The 19,531-nt window shown below is 37.6% G+C and overlaps 3 protein-coding genes, 1 non-coding gene and 1 pseudogene across 5 annotated transcripts; 2 read left to right on the forward strand and 3 right to left on the reverse strand.

Annotated features, from left to right (window-relative positions):
- Positions 1-948: 948 nt before the first annotated feature.
- On the reverse strand, positions 949-2,015 carry LOC121776712. Its single transcript, XM_042173890.1, has 2 exons — positions 1,743-2,015; positions 949-1,662 (listed from the first exon to the last, which is right to left on the reverse strand). The coding sequence occupies exons 1-2, from the start codon at positions 2,013-2,015 to the stop codon at positions 949-951; spliced, it is 987 nt and encodes a 328-aa protein (XP_042029824.1).
- Positions 2,016-2,211: 196 nt separating this feature from the next.
- LOC121776371 (serine/threonine-protein phosphatase 7 long form homolog) lies at positions 2,212-2,982 on the reverse strand. Its single transcript, XM_042173546.1, has 2 exons — positions 2,425-2,982; positions 2,212-2,357 (listed from the first exon to the last, which is right to left on the reverse strand). The coding sequence occupies exons 1-2, from the start codon at positions 2,796-2,798 to the stop codon at positions 2,249-2,251; spliced, it is 483 nt and encodes a 160-aa protein (XP_042029480.1). The 5' UTR covers positions 2,799-2,982; the 3' UTR covers positions 2,212-2,248.
- Positions 2,983-4,182: 1,200 nt separating this feature from the next.
- On the forward strand, positions 4,183-6,465 carry LOC121776372 (annotated as a pseudogene).
- A 1,950-nt stretch (positions 6,466-8,415) lies between these two features.
- TRNAP-CGG lies at positions 8,416-8,487 on the forward strand. Its single transcript has one exon. It is a non-coding gene; the product is annotated as a tRNA-Pro (tRNA).
- Positions 8,488-11,302: 2,815 nt separating this feature from the next.
- LOC121777597 (DNA-directed RNA polymerase III subunit RPC8-like) lies at positions 11,303-16,233 on the reverse strand. Of its 2 annotated transcripts, XM_042174899.1 has the most exons (7): positions 15,936-16,231; positions 15,765-15,860; positions 15,118-15,205; positions 12,207-12,291; positions 12,047-12,110; positions 11,876-11,962; positions 11,303-11,590 (listed from the first exon to the last, which is right to left on the reverse strand). In XM_042174899.1, the coding sequence occupies exons 1-7, from the start codon at positions 16,044-16,046 to the stop codon at positions 11,543-11,545; spliced, it is 579 nt and encodes a 192-aa protein (XP_042030833.1). In that variant the 5' UTR covers positions 16,047-16,231; the 3' UTR covers positions 11,303-11,542. The 2 variants fall into 2 exon arrangements, with proteins under 2 accessions (XP_042030833.1, XP_042030834.1); XM_042174900.1 differs by lacking the exon at positions 15,765-15,860 and having other exon boundaries at positions 15,936-16,233.
- Between the last annotated feature and the right edge of the window lie 3,298 nt (positions 16,234-19,531).

The following is a 19,531-nucleotide window of genomic DNA, read 5'->3' on the forward strand; positions in this document are numbered from 1 at the left end:
AGGGATTTGTCAGGCTACATGCTTGAACTGCAGTATAGGAATCCAGGCACAATCGTTGAGTGGAGGCACAACGAGTTGTTGAGCCAGGGCCGTACTAAAGTCTTCTATTATGTGTTCTGGGCACTTGGGCCTGCTATACATGCTTTCCAGGAGTGCCAACCCGTTTTAACAATAGACGGGACTCACCTTCGAGGAAGATTTAAAGGTAAGCTTCTTGTTGCTTGTGGTGTTGATGCTAACAAGAGATGTCTGCCTGTTGCATATGCTGTTGTCGATGAAGAAACTGGCGACAGCTGGGAGTGGTTTTTGGATCATGTCAGAATCCATGTGGTGAAGTACGAAAGGGAGGTGTGCATCATTTCGGATAGGCATAAAGGAATCCTAAAGGCTATGCGTTCTGATGAATGGAAAAAGCCGCCGATATGTCACCACAAATTTTGTTTGATCCATGTGAGGAAAAATATCTTGACTAAACTTAAGGGTAAGGGAGGTAAAGCGAAAGGCATGATATGGGCATTGGGGGAGACGCATGAGGATCATGCGTCTCTTCCTAAGACGCATGAAGCTCATGCGTCTTAGGGAGAGACGCATGATCCTCATGCGCCTCTAACTTGCAGACTGCAGAATACAGAGAGTTCGCCCGATCGGGCGATTCTATTTTACTAATTTCGCCCGATCGGGCGTTTTCGGATTATTTTCACATTTACCTACTTTAATTATATTTATAACACATAATTAATAAACTATTTAGTTATTCATTAATAGTAATATATTAATATTCAATTAAGACTTTTCAATAGAATAGAAACATGATTAATTCATCAACATAGAAACATTAACATGAATTTGAGCACCAAACAATAACGTAGATATCCAAATATCATATCATATGCAACAATGTTGCAATCAGTTCAATCAATCCGAGCAATTCTACCATCATTCTTCATGCTACTTATACGACGACGGAGTGTACTTAGCCGGTTCAATCCCCTTGTTCTTCCTCGAAGATAGTCTCTTGTACACTTTGCTCACGAGCTTCCCAACCCCGCTGCGTGATGAACCCTCCGCAGCTGGACGAGGTTGGCCATGGATGCTATGAACAACGTCTTCTTCCTCATGTGCCTCGACAATATTGTCATCTTCTTCTTCATCATCGTCTTCTTCTTCAGCTTGTACAGGAGGCATGACCTGATAATTCTGGAAGAATGAATCGACCGACGCTCGGGCCCCACTCCATTGCAAAATATCTTGGCTTTGTGAATATGGGCGACGATTCCAATCGGGCTCAGGCTGGCTTGGAGAATGCAGTGGACGGTCCCACTGCGACTGAGACTCATGCGTCGGGTGTGAATACCACTGGGGTGGGTCATGCTCTTGATACTGCGCCTCTGGTGCTACATAATCGGGAGGCGCCTGAGACATCCTAAACTGCTTTGTGTAGCCGTGTCCCCCAGTCCGAACACCACGCGCTCCACGACGCCGTGGAACTACTTCTTCTTGGTACGGCATGACCACATCCTGATGTTGAGAAGCGGGGTACTCCATGACATCACCGTTGTTCGTATCTTCGAGGGTAGTCCTAACAATTTCTCGAATCTGGCGCACTCGGGGGTCCATTTCGTCTTCCGTAGTTAAATGGAAAACCCTCTGAAAAGCCTCAACCTAGACAAAAAATGATACCAATATCAATAAGAAACAATCTATATCACATGAAAGCATATAGTTTAATATAACAAACTTACAAATAGTCGCATCGAAGCAGCCGACTCATTCATCCCAGCAGTGGCCCGTGCCCCAGGCCGAGTCATGTACGTCACTGTAATTCTGTTATACCACGCCATATAACTCGGGCTCATGGGAATATCCAAAGACATTGGTGCGGCGTATTCGGCAGCTTGGAACCTTTCGTACCTCGTGTCCCACTCCCCAATGTAGAACTGATGCGTGGTTGCCCAGTTGTTGCCCTTCTTACCACGCCGATCATTTTTGCCTAAATGATCGGCGTTCCTTAGCATCCTGTCTACATTCTGCGGTATATCCTGGTACCGATTGAACTGTCGTCGCACTCGTCCAGGCTCATGGACCTCGACATAGGCCCAACATACCAAGTAGGTCTCGCACAGAGAGCATCCAGTCACATCATTGCAGTAGTCAGGCAGTATGCAATGTGCGTATGGCCTCCAAATAAACTACAAAACAGCAATGCAAATGCCACTGAATAATTCCGTAATAAGTTCATAAATGAAGTCTAAACCGAAATAATACTCACCTGGCCAGGTCTAATCAGAGATATTTGGTCACGATAATGCTCAACCGAATGTCTAGGAGCATTTCCTATCTGCGTTGTTCCTTTCCACCTGTACATATATTTGATGTAAGCAAATAATCCAATATAAATTAATAAATAAATATTTAGATATATACCTGGCGCCACATGGTGTATATGGCTCGTGTACAACTGGTCCAATGAACGCAGGCCTCAATGTGGGCATTCTTTCCCACGCCCATAGCTGCAGAAGCATCATAGGCCCGCCCAACTCTTTTCTCTTGTCCATGGAAGCCTCGCACAGATAATGATAAAGGTAGGCCAATGCCGCACTTCCCCAACTAATATTCTTCACCTCTTCTGGATCCCCAAGCCCATTCAACCACATAAATGGCACCTTACACCCCGTGGTGTCCGGTAGAATGAGACCTCCTAATAAAATTAGGGCATGGATACGTGCCCTTTGGATGTATACGTACATAGGTAGGTCATCACCCAGAGGCATCCTTGTCTGGTTGATCAGTGCGGTCATCAGCAAACCGCCTTGCTTTGTCTCTGTGGAAGTATCTGGTATCCATCCCAACAGATCGCGGCACTTGCTGGTCCAGTCTGAAAAGTTGTCATGATAGTCACGCCCTGTGAAAACGCGACCATCCGCCCTCAAGCCCCAAATGGCTTGCACATCTTCCAAGGTGATCGTCGCCTCACCGATCGGTAGATGGAAAGTGTGCGTCTTCGGTCTCCAACGCTCAATCAACGCCGTGATCAGCTCGTTGTCCACCTTCATGGGCTTCCCACAATCGATCACGCCTTTGAAACCAAAGACGTCAAGCCAATATCTAACATTCTCGTGAATTTCGACGTCCCAAGTCTTGCTTTCTGTCCTTCGGACTTTAAATACTTGGGTTGTGCCCTCTTTCATGAGTTTATGTGAAATGTGATGTTTCTGTAAATTTAGCAAGGACGGGTCTTCGGGTCCATATAATAATTGCTCACTAGAACTTGAAGTCTCCATCTAATCTAAGTACAAATTCACAAAACAACAATTACAAATTACAACACAAATTACATATCCATTCAAATTCATCTTCAAAATAACAACAAATCATAAATCAAATGATTGATTCACTCCAATTCAACACCATTCATGCTTTATAAGGCCTAATTTACATATAGCTACTAAATTAGAAGGTTAAATTAAAATATGCAATTCAACCTATACTTTATTCTTCAATATCAACCAAAATCACAACACCAAGCATCTCTAATATATGAATAACTATACAATAGAATGAATTTAGCCACTAAAATCCATTACAATTAACTAAACACCAAAAAATCGGATAAAATTGAGCAATTTGTTATAAACCCTAATTTACAAAAATTAGGGGAAATCTAAACAAACTATGCAAATTAACAACAAATAAGGAAGGAATGTTGAAGGATTGAATGAAACTTACCGGAAAAAGAGAGGAAATCGTCGGATTCGCTAAGAAATCGCCAAGGAATCGCCGGAAGTCGCCTATCAGAATTCTCTCTCGCGTGTATTCTGCCTTCTGCCTCTCGCGGAACTGATTTAATTCGACATAGAGACGCATGAGCCTCATGCGTCTCTACCTAAGACGCATGACGCTCATGCGTCGTCTATTATATTTTAAAAAACAACAGACGCATGAGAGAGATGCGTCTATACCTAAGACGCATGACCTTCATGCGTCGTTAAAAAAAAACGAAAAAAAAATAGAGACGCATGACCCTCATGCGTCTCTATGAAAGACGCATGACGATCATGCGTCTCATTAAAAAGAGACGCATGAGGGTCATGCGTCTCTCCCAAATCCGGAAAAAAAAAAACGCTAGAACAAACGAGGAATCTAAGTTCTATTTTAGAACAAAAATAGAAAAAACCCGAAGCGAAACCCTTGTCGATTTTGATAAAATCTTTCATCCATTTCGCAGTTGAAACCTTTAGAGGAAGTGCCAGTTGGATTAGAATGAGCGCGTACTCGGCGGCGTGTAAGCGGGTGCTGAGATTAGGGCCCGGGTTGGTCGGGACCCGACCCATTTCCGAACTTGCTAAATCCAACGGCAAACGTATCTACCTCGTCGACACTCTGGCCCTTGTAATTATTTATTTTTTATATAGGTTTTTTGTTATTGGAGTTGAAATTGGTGTTTTTGTTAGATTGCTTCAATTTTTTCTTTTGATTGCCATTTACAAACTTGTTTTTTCTGCTACATTATTGATGTTATGATGATTTAGTTACATTTGCCCTTTTGTGTTTTTTTCAAGGTTTTAGTCACATTTTTTTGCCGTTTTGTGTTGAGATGTGATGATATTGGTTACATGTTTTTCCTCTTGTGGGTGATGGTTTTGATTAGGTGAGGAAACTGGAGACGCAGGGGGTGGAGTCGAGGCAGGCGCAGGCAATAACCGAGGCAATGATGCAGGTGCTGAATGACAGCATGGAGAATGTTTCTGGTTCCTATGTTTCTAAGAGTGAAATGCAAAAGGTGAGCTTCTTTGGTTGGTTTTTATTGGGGAAGAATGAATTTGTAGTGTTAACTTCTTTATCTGTTTTCGAGTAGAGCGAGATGTTTCAAGAAAACAATCTGTCCATGTTCAAGACGGAAGTCAAGAGCTCGCAGGTATAGCAAATGCGACTTTTGTCTCTTTAAAATTGATTCTGTATTGAGATTAGTTCTTAGTTGTGTTCGGAACTGAGGCTTGTGTATGTTAAGGAAGTGACTCTTTTTCATTGCTGGAGTGGGAATATATGTTATATTTTGCTAGTATATGATCAAAGCTTGTGATTGCCTTGTTATGAATTTGATTGTTAAATATGTAGAGGTCTAATATTGTGGCACTATCTAGTTGATTCTTGTGACAGTAGATGACTCATATCATGTCGAGCCTATGAAATTGGTTGATATAACGTATAACTGTTTCTGGTACTAAGCTAAACTACTATATTTGAAATTGATCAATATTGTTAATTTGTTATATTGTCAAGTAAAGATAATTTCTTTTAAAAGAAAAGAGGGTATATTTCATAGTAGACACTTCAAAATAGAATATCGGACCATACATTTCACTTGGAGGGAGTAAAATCTGTTAACTATGTGTTTGACCACTCCAATCTCAGAGAAAACGTGTATGTTAGGTGAAGACGCACTTAATTGATTTAATTCCAAATGCAGGACCACCATTTCTCCATGTTGCAACATGAGATGGAAAAAATCAAGAATAATATAGAGAAGATGCGTAGTGAGTTAAGGTAATGTAGATAAATAAACTTTGTCTATGCAGGACTTTTTTCTGTTTTTATATTTCATTGAGATATACACTAAAAACAATGTTGGAACAGGTATGAAATTGACAAAGTCACAGCCGGGCAGCGCTTGGATCTTAATCTTGAACGGGGGTAAGTTATTTACCTATATATACATGAGAGGGAACAAATGAGTCCCCTTCTTATCGCGAGTCCTATTTTTATTAATGCACCGAACGTATAAAGTTACTGATTCGCTATATAATTTATTAAACTCAATATAATGAAATGTACATAGATTTGAATGGAGGCATTTGTTTTTTTTTTCGAGTTCAATGAATTTATACTACAGATTCAGTAATTTCATAAGTTGGGTGCATTAGTAAAAAATGGACTCACAGATTCACGATAAGAAGAGAAGTTATAACAACCATCCCCAATATAAGAGTACTTTTAGTTTTTAGCTGAAATATGCATCTGCCCTAATTTGCAGGCCTCACCACCAAACTTGATCGAGTGAGTAACTTTCACACGAAGTTGCTGAATATTGATAGTTCTTGAACTTGTATTTATGCACGACAAGTTGTCTCGGTTGTTTGATCTCAGGAAATCCATACACTGCGAGCTCAGCTGGAAGCTGCAAAGTATGATGTGATCAAGTATTGCATGGGTACGCTCGCCTCTGTCTCTGCAGTTGGTCTTGCTGTACTCCGTATTCTGATGTAGCCAATGGGTGCCATTCGACTGGTTTTCGTGGGGATTTTATACTCATTTTTTTTATGTGTAAAATCCTTGACTAAGTAGAAAACTAGACTCGTTGGTTAGGAGGATTCAAATAACAATGTATTTATTGATTGCCTTTTTTTTGGTTTGGAAGCTTGTAATAGTTTTCTTATTTAATTCACCATGTTGTGCAATAATTTTTTACTCTTTTGAGAAATCTAAATAATATGCAACGAATGCAAAAATTTCTACATTTTTAATCTTTTACTCATTTATTTTCATAGTGATTCTTGAAGAGTAGGTTTTTTATTTTATCAAATGAATTATGTGAGGTTAGGGCTGCACAAACAGATATCCGGTATGACCTGATATCAAAATTATGGATATCGGTTCGGGATTGGGTGTATAACAGTTTAAGGAGTGGGTTTGTTGTGTATCAATTAGCTCGATCGAGTATACCCGAATACCCGACTACTACCCGATTTAATTAATTTGTGGCTAGTTAATGATAATATTATTAATGTGCATATTTATTTGTGTGCTGCTGCTAAAATCAAATTTTAATGCCTGGATTTAATTAGTATTCAAAGGTGTTATCTCAAATAATCAAAATGTAATGAGCAGATCATATAATTCATCATGGTGAAAATTAACTTTGCGTATCATGATATTACAATTAGACTTGAAGCATTAAACATCAATCCAACATATATATTCTCTCTATGTTTGAGATTGCCATAAGGCAATACAACAATTATCAATACACACTATACTGATGCCTAACTTTTCCACTTGAAATATGTATCATTAATGAAATAGCATAATTTGTTTGATATACAGCTTTTATTAAAAGACAATATTATTAAATGAAGAGTTAATAGTCAATTAAATAACAATACTTTGTTTAGTCAAATTTTGGCCCATTTCACAAAATTTAAAATTGAAATAATAATCACGGAGTTTCAATTTTTTTCAATTGTCCCATCTATTACTGAATGTCGTTTTTAATGACGTTCAAAATAATTTTTTTTCATTAAAAAAGAAAAGAAAAGGAAAGATAAGTAAAAGAAAAAAAATACTTATTTTCATAAAACATGTCATTCAAATAGGGGTGGAGATACGGATATCGGGTATTGGATACCCACTATCCAATTTTATGGGATTGGATATGGGATGAGGTATTGAAATTTAAGATAAATTAGATATTGGGTAACCCGAATGGGTATCGGGTATTACCCGAATATCCAATTTATTATATAAAGCAATTTTTAAATTAGATTTAGCCATTTTAGGCTTCTATATTTAACAATGACTGCTTCTATATTTTGCTTAGATGTTTAATGACTTTTACGTATTGCATAACCAACTCATGTGGTTTTTATATTTTAGTTAATTATTTTGACTTTTGAATTATATTATTGGTTGCTTCTACTGTTTTATTAAATGCTTAACTTTTATTATTTTACTTACATATTGCATAATCAATCCCCATAAATATAATCGTATACTTTCAAATAAAAGTGACCCATTATTTTGTAGTTTTATACTACTACAAAATAAATGCAACATTAAAGATATTAGTCAATTTAAATATCTCTATATTTATATTAATATATAAAATTTGAATTTTTTTTATTAGTTATTATTAACATATGTAAAGAGTCAGGTACTTGGGTGCCCGATACGTCAGGTATGGATATCCGGGGCGGGTATTGGAGTACCCGAAAATATATCGGGTCGGGTTTTGGGTAGACATTTTAGATGATTTTCGGGTTTGGATACCCGGTTTTTTAGGGTCGGGTATCCACGGATACTCGTATTCCCACCCCTACATTCAAAGACGGCATATTATATATAGATGGAACAATAGAGAAAAATTAAAACTTCATAATTTAATACTCCATTTAAAGAGTCATTTTCCCATTTTTGGTTGTCCACGATTCACTTTATTTCATTTTAGTATGCAGACATACATTCCACTAACTTTTTACACTCACATTCCATTACGAAACTAATACTAAAAACGGGTTCCATATTCCACTCACTTTCTCTCTTTACTTTTCTTCACAAAGTCAAACAATTTATTAAAAGTCATGCCGAGTCAAAAAGGACCTTTAAAGGTTTAATAAAAGCTATCTTGAAGGAATCTCAGGAGGGTGTTTGGTCTAGTGGTATGATCCTCGCTTCGGGTGCGAGAGGTCCCGAGTTCGATTCTCGGAACACCCCTTTTGTTTACAACATCCATTCGTCCAACCTTCGGATCACATGTTCTAGCTCAGCTAGTAAAATCAAAACAATGATGTACAAATTTTAAATTATAGTAATATGAATAGAGTTAGTCCTCCATCACTTAAAACTATTTTCAAGCTAACCTTAATCATGCTTTGCGAATTAAAGTTCAAGCTCATCTCAGTATTTCAGAATATATTTGAGTTTGGTTATTGATACCAGCGAATATATGCCATATTTTAGAGCATCCCCATCCGTTCTCTGACCAACTAATACGGATGTGGGCCCGGACCCACTTTTACTCCATGTCCTTAGGCAAGAGCATAACACTCACATCTGTGCTCTTCCGCAAGGACAAGTTCAAGGGTCCCACCATTCTATTATTCAATTTAAATAAAAACATTTCCACAATATTAAAATGCATTAAAATTACCCGAAATACTATTACAAATTATAAAAAAAATAAAAATACATAATTAAAATTCTAAAAATTAAAAATTACATAATTAAAATCCTAAAAATTAAAAATTACATAATTAAACTCCTAAAAAATAAAAATTACATAATTAAACTCCTAAAAATAAAAATTACATAATCAAAGGCTAAAAATACCCCCGTGGAAGACTATTGATCCGGCTCTACCCCCAATGTTCTTTGGAGACCCCGTATCATTGCCACATGCGATCGAAGTTGCTCGGGGTCATAATTGACCTAACGGCCAAATTGAGTTGGGCCAAAACCCCCCACAACGAGTTGGTGGGAGGTTGAGGTGGCACAAAGGGAGTGGGAGCGGGATCGGGGGCGGATGGAGTCGCGGCGCGACGACGGTTGGCCGTCTACTTCTTCCTTCCTTGCGGCCGGCGTTGGGAACTACTTGGGCCGGCTTCGGGGCTACCCAAGTTAGCTCCGGCGAGCTGGGTGGACACCTCATTGGAGCCGGCGTCGGATAGGGATACCGACCTCGACCGTTTGCTGGAGGAGCTAGAGGAGGATGATACGCCTCCCCTATACTTCGTATGCACACGCACCTCCTGCCAAACATTGAGGTACTTGAACGGTTTGTAGTGTTGGGATTGGTAGGTCGCCAACGCACCACTGATGATGTCGACCTCACTTCTGTCACTCCCCGCCGACCGCTCATCCTGGAGGTAATACCTCTGGAACTTTTGGATTTCTTCGTTGGCTCTGTATATGACATTGCGCACCATACTCTCGTTGCGCTCGAGTGTTCCAGCCGGCCGGTTTTGATTGTACCTGCGACAGATGCGCCACCAAAAATGGTCCCCGGATTGGTTCGTGCCAATCTCCGGATCTTCAGAGATAGACAAAAACGCTTTGAATAATTGATCCATCTCCCCCGGAGTGTACGGGTGCGGACGCCACGAGTAGGAAGATGAGGAGTTTGAGAGTTGCCGCTCCCTCCCGCTCTAGGTACGGGTGGTTCGGGTGCCCCACTGTATTGTCCATCGGGGGCATCTTGGTCATCTACCGAGAAAGGCCGATAGCCCGCCGGAGCTTGCGAACTTTGGGTTTGAGGAGGGGCCGAAAATTCCGTTTCCGGACTAGGAAATGGTTGCGAGCCGAAGTCGGAGGGGTGATCGCCGGAGTCGGACATTTTTTTGTTGTAAGAGTGAAAGAAAGATTGAGAATTGTAAGAATGGAAATGAGAGAATTTAGATGAGAATTGTGTAGTGTGGTGTGAAATTTTTTGTGTGGAAGTGTGGGTATTTATAGATGAAAATGTGAATTTTTGGGGAAAAAATTGAAGAATAAATTAAAAGTGGGGAGAAAACGGATATAATTTTTTGGGAAGTATGAATTTTTTTTAATCGGATTTTTTAATTAAAATCCGATTTTTTTTTAAAAAAAAAGGAAATTCCAACTGCATTGCCGTTGCCCAATCAGGCGTTGACACGTGCGCTTCTCGTTGGCACGGACGTGCTCGATGCATCGAGCAGCGGTGCGCCGCACCGCTGGCACGGACGGACGGATGGACGGTGTCACCGATGCGGATGCTCTTATTACTATTATCTGTTTTGGTGATCGTCCCATATTAAAAAAAACAAGTAAAATCTTTGTAGAATGTTGCTATAATATGAAGTGTTTCATAACAATGATTGAATAAAGAGTCATCAAGTTATTTTTTGAAAAACAGTCTTCTACCAACTCATGACCCAATTTAATTATGGATCATTATGGATTTTCAATAATTTTTATAATTAAAATGTATAATTTTTATACTGTATTAAAATTTAGTTTTCAAAAAAAAAAAAAAAAAATTGCAGCGGCCGTATGCCCTCGAGGGGAGGGGGTCTGGAATCAGGGCGGTTGTCTCGACTTCAGTGCTGCAACAGAGTCGTGGGCGCGGTGGCCGGTTGGATCCGCCCTATTATGAATGCTAATAATTTTTCATCATTATATAGCCACCTAGTCCAAATCACTTGAGCTCCATATAACTAGAAATAATTTGGCTTCAACGCCTATTTTTTTAGCAATTCAAAACTTCATATTTATGAAATGACTTGTAGTATAAGGACTCGTTCACGTTCTTAGATATACCAAGAAATAGCATCAATTCTTGGCAAATTGTGGTGTTCAAGTTCCTTTAAATACTAAAATACGAAATGTGATTGGGCTATTAAATAATTGTATAATCCTTAATGTGGAGCAGAGATAACCACAAATTAATTTTTGTGATGTTTGATGTTTATCCAAAACCATATCACGTTTCTTAATAACCTTTGGAGCTTCTTCTCAAAGAATATACATATAAATCATAAACTAGTAACAGCTGCAACTCTTCAGTATAAAATTTTTATCTGAAAATCTGAGGGTTGTATATATTTGAAAATAAAATTTCACCTTAAAACAAAAAAATACTGCTACCTGATATCTAACACTTTCACCAAACCGCCAAAAATAAAATTTTCATACTCCAATACTTGAATTTGTTAAGACAACATAACTAGCAAAGAAAAAAATTCCTAATTGGTACTACCTACTCAATTACACAATACTTCCTTCCCCACAGTCCAAGTGTTTCACTCCCAAATCACCCCCACCATGAAGTAGGGCCTAAACCATCCATATCAAGAGAACCCTGCCATTAAATATTTTTTTACATCAATTTCATAAATCAAATATCATGTTGAAGCATAACATTCTAATTCAGTTTTCTACAGAGAGGCATAGAGAATCCAACAGAAAAGGAAAGCCAAAGATGAGAAAAAGACAGGCACAAAATGGATCAGATGTGCTTGAAATAATAGGCCATGATTATTATTTGAAGTGATCTACTACCATGAGAATGAAATGACAAATATTCTAATAGGGACTTGTATGGCAAGATTGGTATAATGAAAGAGATTTTAAATGTATGACTTACAGTGACCACCATGGGGGCAAATGGCTTGACATCTTTCGGCTCTAAAGGTATAGGCGGATAGCTCACATCATGAACTTTAAACATTATCTGCAATCAAGCAAGAAAATTATGTGGTTGCATACAAGGTTGAACAAATTTCAAAGCAAAGAATCGGATTGCGAGCAAAATAACCTCATCCTCTGCATCCACTGAGTAATCCTCATCCATATAATTCCAGATCCAATTAACCCTATTCCTGATACAGAAAAAGAAAAGGTATAACAAAACCTGATGAAAGAACCTAGGCACAAGTGCAATCTCTATTAAATTTAATGAAACGAGAGAAGCTCACCTGTGTCCTGGGACTGGTTCATTGCGGTTAGGAGAGAACAAAAAAGGGACAGGTACATATATATCATCAAAAAACCCAAGCGACACTGCCAATGAAATTCAATGATTAACATGATCATCCACCATAAATTTTTGGTAACATAATGCTCTAACTTTACATGCAAAGATAACATTATGTATACAACACACAAATTTTCACTACTGACCAATACTATGAAGATGAAAAATCCATATACACATGCCATTTTATGCATGAATATACTAAGGTGGTTTATCCATATACAAATTTTCTCTCTTGATGCAGTACTGACTAAAGCATCATAAATGATACGCAAGTGTTTCCACTTTCAAGTGTTAGCTCTGCAGGAACGAAATCATGAAATAAGTTATGAGAAAGAGAACTGAAAATGTCCCTGATCTAAAGACAACTTCACCCGCAGGTGTTAGCTCTAAAGCAACAAAATCCATTACAAACACTAGAGCTCTGAAGAGTATAAACATTTTGGTTTCTTGAGTTCCCGTCCAACTATTATACCATTATATTTGATAAATTTCAATCAAACACACACTTTTGTTAGTTAGGCATTGTATTTCTTTCACCCTTTAATACTTTCCCCGTTGCTGCGTTTAGTAATTTAGTTCTTTGTGCATGATCAGATGAACTCTCTGTTAGAATTCTACATTGGTGCACTCCAACAGATAGGTAAAAGGAAGAAGATGATGCAAGAGTCATGCAATTAAACTACCAGAAACACACCACAAATTACACAGCAAAAATAACGCACGACACTGCTCGATATAATAACCCCCATGATTAAAACAGAATAAATAACAAACCGACGATGGATGTGTGACATCCCTGTCCCGATACATGAATTATTTGAGTATTTTATTGGCATTATAGATATATGTTAAATTACTATTATAAAAGGTAAAAATTAGTATTACGATTAACTCAATATAATAGAATATTATTTTAATTATTGAAAGGTTTTGAAAATAAGTATAATATTAAGCAGTCCATCGAAGTGTGTGCACGTGTAATAATGCGTATGTGCATGGAATTATTTTGTGCATGATATATATATATATATATACAATAGTAGGATCCTAAATTAAGATTATAAAAATAAAAGTAAGTATAGTTTGAGTATAATATTGTTGCATGCACGTGTTCACTATTTGTAGAGTCACCAATCTCATGCGACAAGTGTCGATTAAACAAACTAAGTAGCATGCATATTTAAATAATTTTATAATATATAGTGTGCAATAGTTTTAACTCTAAAATGTATAACCGCCTCAAATTTATATATATACGTAGAGTCCGGTGGACAATGAAAAAGGGAGGGGGTTATGAAGGAAAAAAATTGAAGGAAATAAACGAAAAATAGTTTCGACCCCTCCAGCTATACCAAGAGTTGTAGATCGAAAAAGGAAAAAGAGGGAGATCGAGAGAATAATGGAATAAAAGCTCTTGAAATCAAGAGTTGGACTCAGAAGTTCAACAAGTTTACTTATCGTAACCAGGTATGTATAAATCACACATTTAATTTTACATGTTTTATTTGCTTCCGTGCTAGGTGTTAAACAAAATGAATGATTTGATTATATGATGCGATCCAATATGATTATGTGTTATTTGATATAGATGGTGGAATATGATATGGATATGTGATTGGTGCAATGGATATGATGTTGTAAATGAATTATATGATAGAAATATGTAATTGAAGTTTTACATATGGTATTGAAAGTACATGAATCATGTGATTAAAGAGGATCTGTGACAGCCTTGTACTAGATCTGAAATTTTAGAGGGAACTATGAGTCCAATTACAGAGAGGCCTTCGGGTCAAATACAGGGGACCTGTGAGTCCAATTACAGAGGGACCTATGAGTCCAATTACAGAAAGACCTTCGGGTCATAGAGGAATCCCGGGCAGATACCAGGCTTGACTGTTACAGAATAATAAACTGAATAGATGCATATGCATATGAATATGAAATTGTTTGTTTTTAAATTATGTTATATATTGTTTCTGATTATATGTATTGATAAAAAAATATGTTTGATGTTTGTATCATGTGAGATTAAATGTGGAAATTTATATATACTGAGTTGTGGCTCATATAAACCACTAAATTTTTCAGGAATAGGATAGCAGTAAAGTTTTGACTGACGTGGGTCATAAGAACTCCACGTGTTATTAGGTTCGGCGGCTGACGCATATTGGCAACCTTCTCCTCCTCATCATTTTGCATGTAGATAAATGTATAGTATATAGAGTGTGAGAGAGTTCCACTACAGTGTAGAATGTTTTAAAATATGTACTGGATATATGCTGAATTTTAAAATTATATAATATGGGTGTTCTATGAATTAGACACGTGTATTGATTGCGTTTATGATAAGGGATTTATTTATTATAGTAAGTGCATACGCCAAAGGGGTTGAGGTGTGACAGGATGCACCACTTGTGAGGTCCTTGGCCTCAAGCCAATACCAAATAAATTCCTAGACGAGGCTACCCTTTTCGACATCAAAGATATGCATAGACATGACTAAATCCTAAAAGCATACGGAAATCCTAAGATAAACACAAGGCTCAAAACGAAAAGAAATCCTAAGATAAGCATGACTCAAAAGATACGAACAAGACTAAAGATAATCCTATATTTAAGACTCCACTAATTCACCAATAATAAATACTACCAATTAATAAAGATAAAGACAAGAAAGCAGGGAAGCTATTGATACTCATGTATAAATATTACTCTCACTGTCTACAACAGAGAATATTCTTTTTCAGAATTTTCATGCTTATGGAGAATCATTACAATGATCATAGAGGCACTTATAAATGACAAATCACTAAAAAAACCAGAACATGTAAGAAGTTGTAACTTACATCGTAAACCATCCACCGTAGATTCTTTAAGCCGAGCTGTTATGATCTCTCCCACAAACGGACGAAACATTACCAGCCTAAACTTCACCTGAATGAGACACACCAAGTTAAACTGTCACAATTTCAAAAATAAATCCACAATTCCGAAACAGTGATAAAAATGACAATATCTACAGTTCACTATTTACACGACATATGATAACACATTTGAATTTTGAATACTTGCGAACTATGCTAAATAAACGGAACTATTTTGTGATGTCATATTTCGAATCAAAGAAAAGCTACTTATGGAGTGTGAATTTTGCAGCGACATTAGTACAATTCCAGATAGGTAACTCTTGGACTTCCTGCAGTCACTATTCGTGTAATCATATCAAATTTCTCAACTTGTTATTCAATTAAAAATGATGGCAGGTTGGATATGGTAGATGTAGATTTAACTTCACAATATAGTTGGTTTACAAGTATACTTAATTTCATTCCTATCATTGAAAGAAAACAACACATTGCAATCAAATTGGTATTGAAGCAAAATGCATGATCAAATTAAAAGATGATACAGTGCAACTGAAATCGATAATGAAATAGAAGTTTGTTTAGCATTTAAATATGATAATTAAGTTGAGAAATGTGTAAAATTTGACCGTGTAAGTTGAAGCCCCATCACCAGGAAGTATGAATCCGCCACTAATTGAGCGAATATCGTACACACTTACACATAAGCCCTGTTTATCAATAACCTAGCAGAAACGGAGCGTGTATGTAAGCAAATGGAGAAAATAGAGAGAGAGAGAGAGAGAGAGAGAGAGAGAGACCTTATCGAGGAAGATTAAGTCGAGCTGCTCTTTAATGGCTTCATCGAGGGGTCGATTGAGGAGGTGAGGAGGCAACATCAAAGTGTGCTCTATTTCACTCAGGAAAAACATTTAGGAACCTTTGAGTGGAAAATGGCTGAGTTTCACCCGGATTTATACAGCAGCAAGGCAGGGCGGTCGAGAGAGGAGGCCGGTGATAAAGAAGCGCCGGCGTCGGGAAATGAGGGAGATAGCGGGAAGCTGGTGTTCAGCGGCGGCAAGGGAGAAGAGATGTTTTGTTGGGCTTTTAATGTTTTTAATTTTATAATAATAATAATATACAGTAGAATTTTAATTTTGGATTTGCCCACTTCTGTTAAATAATTTTAGGGTTTATATGTTGTGTATTGTTAGTTTATTTTATGAGAGGGGATTTTTGGTTTTCTTTATATATTTATTGTGTATTCTGTTTTATTTTATTTATGAGTATTTACTCTTCGTAAAATCGAAAGGGAAAATCAATTAATTAATAAATATCAACCAAGTAAAATGGAAATAAAAAATCAATTAATTAATAGTAAATACCAACTAATTAAAGTGGATGCACAAATTAAGCCAAATACTTCAAACTTGTGTGCACATTAATCCGGAAACTTAATTAATGCAGTAAGAGCATCTCAATGGTATTGCAAGTTTATAAGAGTGTCTACAATAATGTGGACTAAGCCTAAGGCACAGCCACAAAATATTTGTCCATAGCAAAAAAAAAAAAAAATTATCCAGTCCAATAGTAGACACGGTAACAGCCACAAATCATATTATTGTATTAATTGTTGGTATATTTAATTAAATTAGAATAAAAATTATCAGACTATAATAACTAGAAAAAAATACATAATTTAATAAAAAAAATTAAAACTAAATCTTCATTGTATTACAAGAAGAGGAAAATTATACAACGAAAATTATCGACATCACACAACACCGCGAACACATATCACGATGTGCCCCCTCCCCTACGTGCCTAGATTTCTTCAACCAAATAGGTCTGGAGTGCCGTATGTGCTGTTTCCCTCTCCATATCAGTGAATCGTTGGATCAAGTATTGATTAGTACGTGGTACACCCATATGCAGGGGCGCGGTGGCAGCACTGTGACTTGTACTAGCACCATCTTCCGGTGCCCAGCGCTCTGCAGCAAATCCTTCATCATCTATTATCATATTGTGCAATAAGAACATGCATACATGATGTCAGCGACATAATTTTCGTGCCAAACTCGTGTCGGATGTATCCCATCTGCCAAATAGTATGTCATGTTGTACTGCGTGCCGTTGGCCATGAATCTGACCTCCGGACCCTCACCCCGACACTCGTCATTGAAGAGATACGACGGCTATAGAACGTTTATGTCGTTGTTCGACCCTGTGACACCGAAATACGCATGCCAGATTCGCAACCGGTAGTCAGCAACGACTTCCAAGATCATCGAGGGTTGTTTGTCTTTGAATCCAGTAGTGAACTACCCTTTCCAAGCCACCAGGCAGTTCCTCCACTCCCAGTGTATGCAACCGTGCACCTCTATCAGTCTCTGGCAGTCCTCGGCACTTGGCTTTCGTAGATACTCTAGACCGAAGATGTCCTGGATGCCCCTACAAAACTGCCTTAGCACCTGTAGGCTAGTCGTCTCACCCATCTGTAGGTATTCGTCAAGCATGTCAGCCGGCCCGCCATAGACAGTCCGATCCGGCCGCTGGCATCACGTCGGAGGGTGAAGCACATGTACCGCCCGGCCAATGACGTTGCTATATGGATGAAGAGTCGTTGCGACATTCTGAAACGTCGACAGAAAATCTCTGGCGGATAACGGGGGTTATCGCCAAAATAGTCTTCCATCAGCCGCTGGTGGGCCCAGCATGGTCACGACGGATTGTCTGCCGATGATGGATCGAACGAGGGACCGCCGCTATCGCCTCCTGCTCCGCTGATACGGAGAAACCCGTATCAATGATAATTGGCAAGAATTCACCAGATATTGAAGGTCCGTTCGCGGAGGAGTCTCCGTCGAGCAATCGATGAACAAAGCCGGAAAAGTAAATTGCAGAAAAATAAAAGATGGAACGATAAAGATAATTATATTTCTTTCATGATTCCTTCAAAAGATAACAAAGACTCATATTTATAATACTCCCTAATAACCTAACTTAGTGATTAAGAAATAGGAAAGATATGGAAATCAATAATATATGGAATAATAGAGATATGGGGATATTCTGTAGATATACTCGTATCATCCGCTTCCTCCTCAGCTTTCCGCTGCACCTCTTCAACCACCGCATCAAACGCCTCATCGATCAATTGTTGATACTCGTGGTCGCTATCAATATTTTGAAAGTGGAATAGAGAAAAATTTAGAAGAGTGGAGATTTAAATGGTGTGAAAATAATGAGAGTAATGAGTATATTTATAGAAAAAAAATCTGAAAAAAAAGCTTCCGGGCGCCGCGTCCCTATCCTCGGCACTGGCCTTGTACTCTAGGTGTTAGAAAGTAATGAAGTTGTTACATGCTTCTTTGCCACTTTTAGCCATGATTTTTACTTGAAGAAAATGGAATATAGGACATGAAATGTTATCTTTTTAAAAACTGTGGCCTTGTATGGACTATGGTGCTGAATATGAAGAATATATTCTGATTCTTAGAAAGGAAAAATAATGCGTATAGTTTTTAAGTGTGATCAACACATTTTGGAGGATGTATCTCGGAAGAGGAATTTGATGTGCTCTCTTTGCTTCTTTAATTATGTGACAATCATTATTCCTAGATTCCACCTATGGTTTGTTTTATGAAGTAGAAACTAAGTAAGGATGATTGATTACCTAGACATAAATTTGGTGGTGTGGTCCATGGTGGAAATATAGCAAAAATATGTGGCAGGTAGTTAAATGTTGGCTAATTTATACGTATGTATATAAAGGGGGAGTTTTGGAGATATTTACAAGAATGTCATTTTAGGAGAAAAATTATACTAATTAAAACTGTTTTTAATGAATTTGTAGAGTTTCAGTTATTCACGGATATTATTCAGGCAATCTTATGAAATTAAAAAAAAAGGCCTCTCGTCATTATGCATTAAAGTTTCAGCCAACCGTTTCAGATTTAAATGTAATTCATGGCTTAACCAATCTTAAAGAATTCAAGAAGACAATGTCAAATAGATCGTCCATTTTTTTTTCTAACACATTTTATGCATGATTGCATGTTAATTACAACAAAAATAACTCCCAGCATTAATGTGCATTTTAATGCACAATATTCACCCCATACGTTTACAATTAAATCATAGGGAGTGAGAGAGGTGCCAATCAATTATAACAAATAATATTCACTAAGAATACGAAAAGTTACCCGTTTTCTAGAAATTTGACTTGTATAAGGATGATTTACTGAAATGAAAATACGAAATTTGATTCGACTTTGTTCTACAAAATATTTGAGTTCTACCAAGCAAAGAAGCTTGAAGAATTTATGGAAATTCAATCTTGCTAGGGGTAACTTCAACAATACTTCAACTCATTGTTGAGATTGAATTAGCTCCAACCATTTTGCAAAAGGTATCC

This window comes from Salvia splendens, chromosome 18 (assembly GCF_004379255.2).
Source record: "Salvia splendens isolate huo1 chromosome 18, SspV2, whole genome shotgun sequence".
In the NCBI taxonomy this organism is placed as follows: domain Eukaryota; kingdom Viridiplantae; phylum Streptophyta; class Magnoliopsida; order Lamiales; family Lamiaceae; genus Salvia; species Salvia splendens.

Coding starts and splice junctions, on each gene's coding strand:
- LOC121777597 (XM_042174899.1), bottom strand. CDS start 16,046: ATGTTTTTCCTGAGTGAAATAGAGCACACTTTGATGTTGCCTCCTCAC. Junction 15,861..15,935: donor ACTTAATCTTCCTCGATAAG/GTCTCTCTCTCT, acceptor CGTTTCTGCTAG/GTTATTGATAAACAGGGCTT. Junction 12,292..15,117: donor TACGGTGGATGGTTTACGAT/GTAAGTTACAAC, acceptor TTTCATTGGCAG/TGTCGCTTGGGTTTTTTGAT.
- LOC121776712 (XM_042173890.1), bottom strand. CDS start 2,015: ATGCTAAGGAACGCCGATCATTTAGGCAAAAATGATCGGCGTGGTAAG. Junction 1,663..1,742: donor CTGCTTCGATGCGACTATTT/GTAAGTTTGTTA, acceptor TTTTTTGTCTAG/GTTGAGGCTTTTCAGAGGGT.
- LOC121776371 (XM_042173546.1), bottom strand. CDS start 2,798: ATGACCGCACTGATCAACCAGACAAGGATGCCTCTGGGTGATGACCTA. Junction 2,358..2,424: donor TATACACCATGTGGCGCCAG/GTATATATCTAA, acceptor ATATATGTACAG/GTGGAAAGGAACAACGCAGA.